Source organism: Drosophila melanogaster, chromosome 3R (genome assembly GCF_000001215.4).
Source record: "Drosophila melanogaster chromosome 3R".
NCBI lineage: Eukaryota > Metazoa > Arthropoda > Insecta > Diptera > Drosophilidae > Drosophila > Drosophila melanogaster.
The window spans coordinates 19,992,017-20,007,286 of NT_033777.3; the positions used below are offsets into that span (position 1 = coordinate 19,992,017).

General features: G+C 38.8%; 1 protein-coding gene across 2 annotated transcripts in view, besides 1 other annotated feature; it reads right to left on the minus strand.

Annotated features, from left to right (window-relative positions):
• Hs6st (Heparan sulfate 6-O-sulfotransferase) overlaps window positions 1-15,270 on the minus strand; it is a 79,236-nt gene that overhangs the window by 62,740 nt on the left and 1,226 nt on the right. For both annotated transcript variants that reach the window (NM_001275821.1, NM_079685.3), the window contains exon 2: window positions 14,219-14,643. In NM_001275821.1, the coding sequence (NP_001262750.1) occupies window positions 14,219-14,404 (186 nt within the window). In that variant the 5' untranslated portion in view covers window positions 14,405-14,643. The remainder of the gene's footprint in view (window positions 1-14,218; window positions 14,644-15,270) is intronic.
• Window positions 9,683-9,822: a mobile genetic element.

Sequence of the window (15,270 nt, forward strand, 5' to 3'; positions counted from 1 at the left end):
CCATTCCTACCAGTTTCCTCGTTTGACTGCCGAATACGGATTCACTGACTTGTAACAAAAAAAAGATGCATTTTTTATTGCCGCATTCATAGCAAAAGCAGGGATAATATTGAAAACGGTTTTCGTTTTCACGCAAATATTTGTGTTATGAATTATTCTTGTATTTCATTTTAACCACATTCCGTTTAAATATGCATGACGTTCTTTTCGTTGTCACCGGCTCGTGTTTCAAGGTTTGCTCTGTATTCTTTAACTGTTCGCAAATGTTAAACAAAACGTGCTATAAATATCCAATTTAAATATCTTGTTTATTTTAACCATATTCTTTTCTTTCATACCTCCTTTGATTGGTTTTTGTGCTCAATGTAAGCATATTTAATTTAATATAAAAATCCTGAAAGAATTTCAGATAATCATTCCGAACAGTCTAGCATTATCCCAGATTTTTCAATATCAGTACAATCTGTTGGCAATATTTTGGTATTTGGCAACATAGATATATTATTTCTCATGAATGGCAGTTAACATTTTTGTTGCTGCCTCTGTTCCAACCAACTAAATTAGCCACATGGCTAAGTCATGGCCGTCGTGCACACACATATTTTAGCCAAAATTACTTAGAATATTTTCGTGTCTGCCTCGCAGTGAAATGAATCCTAGCGATTGCCATCGAAGGAATGGCGGCAAGAGGACCATTTCAGCCTGACAAGGACTCGAGGTCTGAAAATTATCCACCAAAAAAGCTTTTTGAACATTTTTCGAGGCCATTGCTATTTTTTTTTTGTTTTGTTCGCTGGCGTCGTCTGTGTGGCTGTCGTAAACCAGGCGTAGGCTATTAATTTTATCACCGGCCCAGGTAGCATTTTCTAGGACCAGAATCGAGCTACCGCATGCCGTTTTACAGGATTCCGGATGGTGTGGGTAATTTTAATAAAATTTTCGTACTCGAAGCGTGGAACTGAAGCTTTTCATAATGTAGATTTTATGCTGATTCAATGTTTTCTTCATTTATTTCGGTTGTGCGATGTGAGTGAGTGGCACAGATTGAAGTTGGGCGTAGCGTTAAATTAAACGGCGGGAGGGGCAACAGAAATTGTTCGCGGCTTATGTGCCGCAGTCAATTTGTGTTAAATTTTATCAATCGCCGAGGGATAGCAGAACTTAAAGTAAAAATCTCGTTTAGTACCGCTGTTTCCAGCTCCAAACGGCTGAGGTATCTCAAAGATACAAAGATACATGCAACCCCCGAAAGCGGCTGAAGTTATGAATATTGATAAGGTTGGGTAAGTAGGGTAAGGTTAACCAATCCACTGTTACATAATAAAGCGTCCTGCCAAAATTGAGTTTTGCCTCATTTGGGATTACACGCCCGCAATAGTCGTCTCGTCTTATCTTAGGCCGAAAATTGCTTTTAATATTCAGTCGTAGAAAATTAGTTTTATGTGCGAAATGTTGCAGAAAGGTCAAAGGTGAGCCGAGCATACAGCCTGCTGGGTAATGAAAGGCAGCTGACGAAAAAGGTGCGTCGTATACGCAAATTACTAGATGTCGTACGGGTTAATTGAATTGCTGTGGGAAAGCTGACACGTGTGCCACTGATAGGACGTTTTGGGAAAGCGCGAAATGTTTCCAAATGTTAAGTGTTCCTTCTTAAATTCAAAATATATTTGTACCTTTAATAAGTTATACCAAATTAGAGGCTGTTGTTAGAGAACACAAAAGTCAGAGCTATCTTAAGGTATGTAATTATATTTCACGACCTCGATATGACAGAGGATTCCTTATACAATCCAAGGAATGTTTGAATATGTATTGCATTATAGTATTTCAATCTTTAAAATTACTAAAAAAAAAAAAAATGTAGCTCTAATTTCATCTTTCCCCTTGAACTGCATTAAGTCTCAATAGCTCGAGCTATTAAACGACGCCAATGAAATGTGTAAAATCATTATAAACTATGCAAAACACTCAATTGAGTTGAGAGGCGAACGGTTGCAGCACTTGGTAATTACTTGGATCCATTCCAGATTCCCTCCGCCGCCGGAGTACTTGGAGTAGTCAGCTTGAGCAGCTGCAGCTGCACTTCAACACTTCCCAGGCATGCAAATAATAAAGAACCAAGGAGCGAGAAGGCGGAGCTGGGCAGGAAAAGCCCGGAAAGGAAAAGGCGGGAAGGGAATGCAAACAAACATAAAGAACAATTACTGAAAAGCTTATCGGCAATTAAAGAAACGCGCCCCACGGAAATGCAAACTCTTCACTGTGCCCCCAGGTCAGTTCCCCTGAGTGGAGTTCAGTGGAGTGGAGTGGCGTTGAGTTGAGGAGCTCTAATCACTTGGTTGCCATTAATTGTTGCACAAAATGCCTTCTCCTTGGGCATGCAACACATGCGATAATTGTTGCAGTTTTCATGCAATTTAACTCACAGCACATCGCACTTTTCAATTGTTGGCGACAATTTGCAGTTTTATGGCATAATTTATGCAATGTTAACGGCCAGCAAGAAGCGGCAAAGCGGGAACTTGTGATGTGACATGTCTGCTGGCAATTTGAATTAAGTGTAGTTAATGTTGACTGGCCTGCGAACAATGTTTCCCATCGGCCCGGAGTTCACTGAAGCGACTGACATACACATACGCGGATATGTATCTTCCATTCACCAGCCACCCGCAACCCCTATAACTAGTCCCCATTTTGGATCCCACTAGATGCTGACAACAAGATGGGGTAATGTTGAAGTGGCATTTGCCCCTAGCAGACAGCCAAACATGATTGATGGACGACTCTGGACGACGAGAGCGGTATTAAGATAATCGACATTTGCATAATATAATTTCCCAGTCCTAACGATCTGCGGGTTAAGTGACTTTGTGAGAGCTGCCATAGCTACACAAATTGAATAAATATTAATAAAGTCAAGAGTTAACGAATGTGTGGTCAAACTAAGTGTAGTTCACTCAATACTGGCTGATTGATTGAAATCATTGTTGAAACAAATGGTTGGAGATTAGGGGATATGTTCGATATATCAGATTCAACTAAGTTTACTCAATTAGTGTAAGCATAGAACTCAATGATGTTTCTTAAACGTTTTAAATCGACATACATCAATATTTGAGATTTCAGCTCACTGCAATTAGCTGCACTTCATTGGAGATTGAGTTCAATATAATGCAAGTAATTAATAACATAGCAGACAATATTAAGTTATATTTTCAATGCAACCAAATCAGTATTCTCATACCTGAAACTAGATACAAGCCAAATTTCCTCAGATGATGCTAATTGATTTGAATTCTAGATACTTTCGTGTTATATACGATTTCCTTCAATTCGCTCCTGCAAACATGAAACGTTCTAATATACTTTTGAGCCATATGTGCACACCCGTTTTGGCCCTGAACGACGATGGGCGATGGATAAATAGAAATCGATATTTCCTTCCTGATTTGACACCTTCCGTTGTCATTGTGGCAGCTGATGTCCTTCTTGGCTGCACTTTCAGGTAGATGTAGCTGAAGATGTAGATGTACTCCGCACACAATTGACGCGCGCACACACAACAAGGTATGGCCACAAAGAAGGTCCGGGAAAATCAATAGAAACAAAGCCTAAGCCCCGGAAGGGTGTGTGTTTGCCAGGGTCCTGTGTGGGTCTCGCAAACAATGGCCACGTACCACAGGACTCAGGCAGATCTTATCCAAAAACGCAGGCCAAGCGAAGGGGAACGGAAAAGAACGTGTTAATAGATATTAGGCTGGTTGTTTGTTCTCCCTGTTCTGAGGACAGGAAATCGGAGCGTGACTGAAATCTCTAAATGCTGTTTTCAATTCCACCGAAATTTTCAAAGCATATTAACCTGTGGCGTCTTCTTTTTTTTTTGTGAATCAAAGTTGTTAATTTTACCATACACATCTGTATGTCGATGGCATACGTAATTTCTCGGTTATGAATTCCCCCAAATGGTTCAGAACGATTGAAGTTTCGGTGGGGTCGAGAATTTCTAATGCCTTTTGCTATAGATAACCAGTCGATGGTCCGACTGTTATTCCATTTAAAAAGCGCCACTTAAATGGAGATCCTCTTGAAACCCGTTAACACCACGCTTCGAGTTGTCTATTTTCGTTGCCCACCAAAAGTGCATTGACATTGCCACATTGCTAAATTCATTGGCAGCCCATGCCAATTTTAATTCGTATTTTTTGCCTCTGGTTGCCTTTATATATATATATATATATTTTTTTTTACTTTTTTTTTATTTTTTCTGAACCCGCATTCGTTTAGCTCTCAAGTGACGACAAACGACCGAATGCTGAATGCCAAATGCCAGTCGTAGTCGGAGTCAACGGAGTCAGCTTCAGTCTTCGTTCCACTAAACTGCCTCAAATGCCGCGTGACGCATAGAGGCGATTTAATTCTTCGGCCCCTTATTGAAATACCCTATCAAGGAGATACTTACACGCAGTGCGGACTTGGGAGTTCCCTAGATATATAAGAAAATAATTACTTTGACTATTACCTATCAGTTCGCCATTTTATCCATGTCATTGCAATTTCTTTATTTTGTATAATTTTAGTATAGTACAGTATAGTACAGTATCTTATCAGGGGAAAAACATTTACAGTCTTCATAAATCTACCGATTCACTCATATATTATATGCCACTTCTCTTATCTAGAAACGATCCGACAGAATACCGTAACTGTCAGCATAATCCTTCCATAAATATTAATCCAAGTGTGATGATCTTTCTATAGAGTATCTGCATCAGTATATCTTTTTTAAAACTTTCTTTTCGCTTGGTGTTGTATGTGTTTTACATATTTTGCATGTCGCCTGCGGGGCCGCAACGCCTCGTTGGCCGCCCATTTGTCCAGCTCCCCGCCTTCTCGGTTCCCCGACCGCTGGGAGCCCATAACATCCCATTCCATCCCACTTTCATTTCCATTTCCATCTCCATTTCCAGTTCCAGTAACCCCAGTACGCATTTTAAAAGTGCAGCAACAAACACAGCGGAATCGCATTCATATTCATGTGACAATTTGCATGAGATACAATGAGGCCATAATATGAGTAGAAGTCGCCATAGAACTTTTGTTGCCCATGCTGAAAAAGCAATTTTTTTCTAATTTATGTGCCCGTTTAAATAAAACGAAAGAGGCGAATCGACTTTGCTGAATGGGCAAAGTTTTTGGCACCAATACACGAATTGTTTGTGGCAGATTAAGAGCAACTTGTTTCGGTGTCTGGACGCATAAGCGTATATAATTGAGAGAAATGTTAGTTGAGACTGATAAGCAGATTTTAAAAGTCGAAAATCCATGACAAAAACTGCATTATTCTTTATAAACAAAGTTCAACGAAAAGGCTAAGAAATTATTTAGCCATAATTGAATGTGAATAAACAAAATACCACAGTTCCCATTTACCCAAAACTGTATGGCCATAGAAAAAGATATACGCATAACTATAATGTATTCTTCAGTTGGGAAAAAACGAGAACAGAGAATAAGCGAAACGAAACGAAACGAAACGAAAAGACAGAAGCTGCTTCCGTTTGGTCTCAATTGCATTTCTGTGTTCTCATGTGCGGTCCATGTTCGGTTTTGGGTCGGTTTGGTGCCCCTGCCTCCGATTTTGTCAACATATGTTCAACATAATCACAAACAAGCTAGGGTATTACTTTAACACAAACATCATTTCTTTGAAGGAGAAGGAGAAAGAAAAACCCAACAGTCAAAGGAGTGGAAGCCGAAATTCAACTTGCTACATTTGGAATTGAATCTTAGTGGATTCGATGAGTTCAAATTGAATTCCCTTTGTTTTCGTACTGCCTGTCGGCCACTTGAGCGGCGTATGCTACATGCTATATGCTAAATAGGCAAACACATTTTTGTAACAATTCTCGAAAGTCGTCCGGTGAATGTGTGGCATCTATAGGAGCTGTCTAAGTGGTCCATTGGCCCATTCGTTATGGGGCGTTGAAAGTTGGCTGCACTTTCTGAAGCAGCGATGATGAATTGTTTGAAGCACTGGCGTGCGGCAGCTGCTGATGGCCTGTCGGTCAAGATGAAAAGATGAGTGGCAAATGCGATTGAACCATAACAGATACTCGTAGTCAGTTGCGCGAGCGGGAGTTTCTCGGGATCCATTAATGGATTTGGGACTATAAATACACTTGCGCCGTGGTATCTATCTGGGGAATCGTTTGATATTTCCATATAAATAGCCCTAGCATCGCACTATTGACATTTTGCACCGCTCCCTCGAAGTTAGTCGTCCTCGGTCAGCTCGATTTCTCGAGACGATTTACGACTTCCGTGAGGCACTTTCAGTGGCCAGTAGTATGCAATCGGCATTCACGGAGTGCCTCCGATTTAAATATACAAATCCGCAGACATACACCTAAACGTCTAGAAGTCTGTGCGTGTTTGATATGCAGTTCATGTCTCGGATGTCTGCATTGATTGAAATTGCAAGAAGTATCCATGCGGTAAAAGAAATATACAGAGAAGCCTTCCTGGGTTGGACTTCTTCAAAAGAAAAAAAGATACGCAATTAAAGTCGTTTACTTAAAGCTCGTTTACAGAATTTCAAAATCAAATTAACAAAGCAAAACGGATTATCATCGAGTTGGCTGCTAGCACTTGGCAGTCCGCGCCGCACAAGCTCCACTGTACCATCAAACATATCACAAACAACTCTCGCACATTGAGAATGTGAGTTTAGGGGAGGGCATGGGGTTAAAAGAAATGCTGACTTGAGTTGGGGTGAGGTGGTGGTGATGGAAGCCCACTCAATTCTGTATGGGAGGTCCAAGAAGAAGCTAATCTGATTTATCAGACTGAAAATAGATTTGTGCAAAAAGAAAATCAAAAGCGGATGAGGAGGAGATATTCCAATGAAAACGAATCCTAAAGATTAAACCGGCATAAGTTGCTTTTGCTTCGGAAAGGAAACCATTTGAAGTAAGGAAATTGAAATTTGAATACTCGATGACTAGGCGTAAATAATATCGAAAAAACAGCAAAACTATCCTTCTATTAAACCTAGTAATTAAGCCTCTTATCTAAAGACCCCCTCCCCACCACACGCACACCATAACTAATTAAATTACTCCAACACTTCAGACTCAATACTGTCATTAATTTTAGCTAATTTTATATGTCCTCTCTCGAAAGCCACACCCAATTAATCACCGACAGAAACCCTTCATAAATCAACACGAAAAAACCCTATTAAGGATATATAAAGTATTTCTTAAGTTCAAGTGCTGGGAAACATCAAAAACATGTTTCGGTCAATAGCAATTCCTTACGTTACTGCTGCTATTTTTTTTTTTTTTTCACTTTTCTTGTCGCTTCTACTTGAGCAATTAATACGTGAGCAAACTGAAAAATTTGTCAGGGATGTGGTGAAGTGGGTGCTTTTGGAGGGGTGTCGTATGAGAGGGAAACACAACGTCTAAGCCAAGTGCAAAACAGTGTTCAAGTGATGTATTGTTACCAAAAAAAAGTATATACCCCGTAAAACTCAATTGTTCGGAAGTATATAGGTTTTATGATAACCTGGTTTAGAATTAAATTATATTAGTTAAAAGAATGTGTAAATTATTTAAATCTGATATATATTTCAGCCTATTTTATTAATATTCCATATCCATATAACTAAACATTCTTAAATGACATCGAAACCATCATACCTCACCAAGTAGCGTTTAGAGGGAAAGCAACCGTCATAACAGTTGGAGTGTGCAAAGACTTCAGATTTTTCTCATCTTTGGCTTCTGTTTGCAGCGTCTGCCGATGGATTATTTTTATCACAGCTCACAAACACCCCACATAAAGAACGAAACGAAGAAGTTGTGCAAAAAAGCAAAGGCGAGGGCAGAAACACAGATAGAACCCATAAAGCGAAACATTTTGCAATTGCAAAACCCAAACACGCCCCTCGCATTGTCGCTCAACTTGATCTATATACATATGTACATACATATGTATATGCATGTGTAGGATAGACAATTGGAATGATTGTAATTATCACTGTCATTATTGCGGCGATGACGATGATTGAGTTCAGTGTTGTAGAGTGGAATATAAAGCATTTTACGCAGCATAATGAATTGTTGGTTATTCTTATTTTCCACAGCAACTCCGAGTGTAGATGTACTTAGAAGAGTATAGCATTGTCGAAAATCTGCTCATATTTTAGTCAACCAAGCGGAAATCCTTTATGCCCCACCGCTCACCCATCTTGATCCCACCAACCGGGTAGCCACCCATTCTCCCCATCACCCTCCACCCCCTTGTATAATAAATACTAACGGTTTGGCCTGGCTTTTCCAGCCAACTCACATTTTTGCAGCTCGTTAAATAGGCGACAGTCGAGAGGAAAGTTGCCCCTCTTTCCCGCTTTTAGACACTCTGCATTCATTGTTAGTCCGTAGTCCGTAGACTTTTTAGTTGCTTGGCTTGGGTTGCATTGTGTGAAAAAGTTTTAATTGGATGCTTATTACACAAATTTGCTCGTTTTCTTTTCTGCCACACACTTTTTTATTTAGCTAGTAGAAGCTATGTATGTATGTATTTGTTGGTTAGAAGCCAAATGGGCATAAAAATGTTAAAAGTGAGTTTTAATGCTTTATTGAGACCAATAAAGGTGTAGGAAATTTCTGCACAACCATTTTCAATTATGCAAACCGTTTACTTCTAAGTAAATGAATATAAGTGAGTTTTTCGCATTAAAAGAGCAGGTGAAACAGATCTTAATGCTAGAATCATAACCATAATTGAATTTATCTAAGGACCATAGTGCTAGTAAAGTTCAAATAACAAAAGGCAGGGCATTATCCGCATATTGTATGCCACAGAAGCTGAATCTGAATGTGCATGGCCCTTTCGACTTACATTTCAATGTAGCACCATTTTCTGCACGGAAATGATAATTCAACTTGGCTCACTATTCTCCCTATCGTTTGCAGTGCATAATGCTGAGCCCAAAATAATCCAATTAGCCAGGACTTAAATGCACATGCTGCTGCAACGACGAAATGATTGCAATTAGTATTACAAAACGCAAATTGCATTTTACATAACGTTTGAATTGAATTTCTAATTGCCAATTGCTGCGGTACAATGATTTCGCACATAAATGAATAATTCTAAATGGATTTCGAAACGCCAAGAGTGGAAAAACAGACGAATGGAAAATTTGTAAATGCCCGCGGCGCACATCTGTTACCACCACTGACGAACAAAATTTGGCTAAAAATTAGTAATTCCATTCAAACAATTGAATTTGCAATTTAAGGCATCGCATATTTCGAATTATTTCTGATTTCCGACACCACGATTGGAATGCTAGAAAATCACAAATTTACAATTGTTCGTTTGAAGTAATCAGGATTATGATGCAAACGTTTAACGCTTTTATAAACTGCCTTTAGGGTATAAAAAAAACAACACACATAGGGTCTTTTATCTACCTGCATTGCCTTTTAAGATCATAAACGGCTATCAGTTTACAGTGCTTTCAAAACATCGGAGCTCGCTTTAGAAACTCAGTAAATGGTGAATGGTGGCTACTGAATGCCCTTTTTAGAGCTTTTAAAATTCATTAATAAATAAAACACAACTCTGTATATTAACAAAATATCTATGGAGCTTTAAACATATAGCATTCAGCTCAAAGAAGCTGGGTTCGGAAAAATCGAATTATTGATGGTGAGCAATTGGTGGGTAAACATGGCCAAAAAGTGGGCAAACGATTCCAGTTTTCAAATTTAAAAAATTCGATTTTTCCGAACCCAGCTTCTTTGAGCTATAGCATTCCCGTTTAAATGTCGTTGACCGTAAATAATTATTGTGCATTGCCTTATTTAATGTTTTCCTTAACGTTGGCTTATGACTGCTTCAATATTTATGAAAAATACTCAAAAATACCCAAAAACCAAACCATTCCCAAAAGCACCTTACCCAAAAGCACGTACACCAAATTTAAAGCTGCCGAGACAACGAAAACCAAACCTGTTTTTTGACAGAGAAGAAAAAAAGGGAGAATGGCCCGCCAAGCTGGGCTATCAAAAAACTTTTATCAACAAAGAAAAGCTAAACCAGTCAACGGGTTTTATTTCGGCCTTCTGAGGCTGGCTAATTTGTCCAGGGGTTCCGATGCTCCTCCGCCACTGCATCCTTCGATATCTGAGCATCATCTGATTTGCAGGCTGACCACTTTTTTGATCTTTTGCGCACGAATTAGCTTCAAACAGGCGTGAATAATGACAAGCTGATCTTTTGTCTCCCGTTTTTTTTTTTTTTAGGGAATCTGTGCTCTAAAAATTCATTTGCCCCAGTCCGAGGGAGAGATGCCACATTAAAGTGCCGCCTGACTTCCTAACGCCTCTCCCTCCCCCTCCCGTATTTTACCCATCGACAACCGGCTTTATGACATGTGCGGTCTGAGTTATGAGCGGCTCTTGATTTTTTGCGGCATGTGTGGAGCTTGAATTTCTTTATGCCCCCCTCCCTGCCACAACCGCACATATATTTCAGATGGCTGATAGTTTAATTGGCCTGGACTTTATGTGCTGTGCGGTTTTTGTTTGCCCTCGTCTTGGCTGTTTTTGTGCCTCTCTTTTTTTTTGCTTTTCTCCAGTGGCTTCTGGTCTTTGAGTGAAGCGTAATGAAGACGTCACATGGCAGGCATATTAATGCTAATTGATTGTGCCAAAGTTCCTGAAATAGTTAAGGCGGCTCTGAAACTTATCTTGATCGTGCAGCCAAAACAATTAAGGGGAATATCTTGTAATCATAAGAAGAGAAGAGAAGAACCCACACAACATGTCACACCGTTTGAAACAATAAATTGCTAAGCCTGGGGTATTAAATCACCTACTAAATCATTAGCACACGATCACAGAGATCACAAAGAGCTAAAGGTAATTGAGACATTTAAGGCACAGCAGGGCCTCCGTTTCACCAGAAAGATTTAAATCCCCTAGGCGATTTATAATCTTGTGACAAATCTGATAAAGTGCCCTACCAAAAAAATTCTCAATAAAAATGTAGAAATCCCACACTCAATTAAATTGATTAACGCTGCCATAAAACGACGACAATGAAATGAAGCGGACAAACAAATCTTTGCTAATAAAACGCGTAAGCAAAAACCAAAATGTATTCACGGAGTAAACTTTTTATGGCCCGAAAGCCGATGCCAAAGTTTGGCACGATCTAGCTGGTAACGACAAGTGTTGTGCAGTTTTAATAGAGACATAAAAACAGTGATATAAATACACGAATTTCATATGCTGTTCATTCCCCTGTAATTTGGTAAGTAAACTAAGCCCAAAAAAAAAGGGGGACAAAACATATACATAAATGCGGAAAATGCGCCGTAAAAACCTAAAACAAAACATTTTCATTGTGGTTGAGGTGCGGGTATAAATTTCGGAAAACATTTCGGCCAAACAAAACAGAAAAAGTCATAAATAGTTTTCATTTCATTAGCTGCGCTTTGTGAATTGCACCAAAATCCAGACAACCACTGCAGCAATTATGAAAACTGAATATGCAAGCGTATCGAAATAATAAACATCGCCTTTTGTTTATTCAATCAGATAAAGCAAAGAGTCCAAGTGAAGTGCATAAACAAATACACACCACCTGTAATTGAACTTTGGACCTTATTTGAAATGTGCGTAAACAATTGCAGATCGGACGTCACAGCAATCACGAAATTCTCCAGCCGCAATTTATTTAAAACTCAAACATACTCAAACAACTTGAACGCGGTATTTAATTAATGGCTTTTTATCAAGACTGAATAAATATTCAGTGATTTAAAATTTGCATAAATTGAAATAAATAAAACCAAATTAGAAAAAAATATAGCATTTCAACGAGGCAGAGCATTAAATATTCCGAGCAAGAGTCAACGATGTTGTTTATGTTCAACTGGCAGATAGTGTTTACACATTTGTGGCTACTTTAGAAATGGAACAAACACTGCGAAGATAACTGTCAAATAAAGTTTCCTCTTTTACTGACCAATATTGTATGCCACAGGCTGTAAATTAAAGCTGAAATTTAAAAATGTGTCAGAAACAAAGCAATGTAACTATTCAAGTACTTATTAACCTGTCAATGATTGTTTCTTTTAGCAGTTTTAATAAATAGACTTCAATTACATTTTTTGCTATTAAGTTAAAACCTTTTTACTTTGTTTTAAGAACTCATAAACAATAATTTTTTTAGATTTAATATAGTAAAATGCACCTATTGTATATACCGAAAAAACGGAGCTGTTTGAAAACAAACCCGCCAAAGCAATCAATTCTGTTTTCCTTTCAATACCAAATTAAATGCGATTCAGTTTATCGAACAGTAGCAATTTATATTTTTTATTATCTGCCTGTCATATTATTAAATCATTTTTTCCTCGCAAGTAATGTAACATTACTGGCTTAATGATCTGAAAGAGGACTGTTACTGCTACTTAAGTTCAGCAAAGAAGGACAATTAAAAATAGCTTGTAATTTATCAGGCCAAGTAGCAAGAGTTAAAGTATTCCGGGAACAAAGTACTCCCATTGCGACCGAGTAATTTATATTCAACTTGGCCCATTAAGGTTACAAATCTGAAAGAATCACCGAAATGGGCCGCCCTCGCATCCCAAATAATAGAATAATCTGTCTGTTTTCCATTGGACACGCAACCTCATGAGCCCAATTTTCATGTTTGCCTTTCGCCACACTAATACAAGCACTAAGCATATTTTTCGTTTATGGCGCGTACAACTAATTAAGCTATTTTTAAAGACGGCGAATTTTCCAACGTACGCATCGGCAGGGGGCGTGGCCACGCCCTGCTCGTCACTATGTCTGGCCAGATCGCGTGCGGAAAACAGGGAAAACCAGAGGGCGAGGCAGCTGCGCTCAATTAATGTCATTTTGGCTAGCTATTTCAATTTGGAAAATAGTTTAATGCTCACTGCAGACAGACCCGCCGATAGCAAAAAGCGAAAAGCACGAAAATATATAGAATAAACATTTATATACATATATCTGTATCATAAACACAGCCATTTGACATTGAACTCTTGCTAAAAGTCACGCCCACTTGACTTCTTTTTCGGTTCTTGGAGCATCAACGAATTTGTTTCTTGTTTAATTAAAGACCGCCAGAACGAAATTGAAACATTTTTCAACAGCCACACATATGATAGAACTCATCGAGGCGTATGTATTTATGTATGTACATATATTAAATTTTTGTTTCGCCTGCAATTGGCAATTGATGACCTTCTTCAAACAATTTCATCGTGGCTTTTTTTAGACGTGACTGGCACGAGCTGGATTAATAGTTAAATATATCCAAAGTACGCAAGTATATGAACACCGCGAGGCAGCAAAAATTGAAGGAATAGCGACTGGTGCGGGTTTATGTGTCCCCAGGGTAGAATTTTATGTGCTGTTTTGCCTCGGTTCGGTTTTTATGGCCCACGAATGCACTTTACACCTCGGCCATTAAATCATTCATTAGATGCGCGGGGGGAAGCCTTATTAGTCCAACAGATAAGACAAATTTCAATCAACCACGCCGAAGATTTATGGGCGATATTATGAGTAGTGACCCAAATATACCAACCAGAAATCCATAGTTGTTTGTAAACTTTATGCTACAGATTAGACTAATTTCAATACGGGGCACGCGTGTCAAAGATTTATGAATAATAACACAGAAGCACAATCGCCTGCAAGCGAAATCTTATTATGTTACACATTTTCCATTTTTGGAGGAATTTCATTAGCACCTTTGCGTTTGCGTAAACAATTTCCGAGTTTTAAAGGCGCCAACCGAAAGGCTGTAAACAAAACATTTTGTTTTGTCTAATTAAAGCTCCCAAAAAATTGATAAACATCGAGAAAGAGTTCTATATTATAAAAGCTGTCTTTAGCGCCGAAGGGAAAAACACTCCAACGCATATTTTTATACGAATATTTTAAATAATAAATTTATTAATGCGCCATAGCAAAACAAGTTTCGTGCGATCCAAAAATGTATGAATGGTAATTCCAATAAAAGCACACATGTACGGCAAATATTAATGAATAAATTCAGCATTTCGCCAATTGGTGTGCTAATTTGCATTGGAGCCAAGTAACAGAAAATTATAAATTATAAGCAATGGGAATTAATGAGGGGATTTGGCACTTACCTGATCTTGACAAAAGTATCCAAATCCGATGATGCCGGCGATGGCCAGGAAGAGGCAAAACACAATGATTGTTCGGATTTTGGAGCGCGGTTCCATTTTCTTGATTTCATAAACACCACTGGGCAGCAATAAGGCAAAATCACTATCGACTTGAACAGATACGTTCTTATGCATATCCCCGGGCATGTTCCATTCCCTGGCCTCCCTCGAAAATCGCACTAAAGGTCCAACAAGGGTCCACCCGAGTGGAGTCCAAGCGGGTATCCGTATCGGCCTAGCGCAACGAGAACCAGACGCGAATCGGAGGCGAGGCCAACTCAATCATACTTCAGTCGCTGCCCGATAAGAACTCGAAAAATGGGAACACCTTCGCCCATTGCACTTGGCGCGGAAATGGGTTTTCCTTGTCTCTCGGCTTTCAGTGCCTGCAAATGGAGTAAGAGTGAAAAACGGTTAGAAACCTATTAGTTTTGGGAGCACTACAAAAGCAACACCGTTTCCGATTAGTTACCACTTGACCATGCCGATAAAGCGGTCTGTCAAATTGTCTAGCCCTTATCTAGCCACTTACTTAGTAGCTGAAAGCTCTTCAGGGGAAAATCAAAAATAGTTTTTAAGAACCTAAATCTATGGCAGACTGATAAGAAGTTCACAATTAAAACGTACATACATAGTTAATTGGACTTTCTATTTTTTTGTTAGGGTCAAAAACTGATAAGCAGGCGGTGAAGTTGATTTATCGTTTAATCTGACCCTATTTTAATTGCAAATCTATTAGTAAGTATTCAAGACGGGCGTGAATAACAAACGTTTGTGCAATAACAAATTTATCTTTATTTGTGTGGGAAATCTTAAATTAAATTTCCACGCGCGAATGCGATCTGCAAATGTATAGCGTAACGATAAAATACATAAATCAACCAATAATGACGCAATAGTGGAAAGTGAATGGCGGAGCCGAAAGCAATGCATTTAGTATACCCTTAATCAATTAAAAATACGTTTAAATACGTTTATTATTTAAAGCAAAAAACCTACATCCGTACATGATA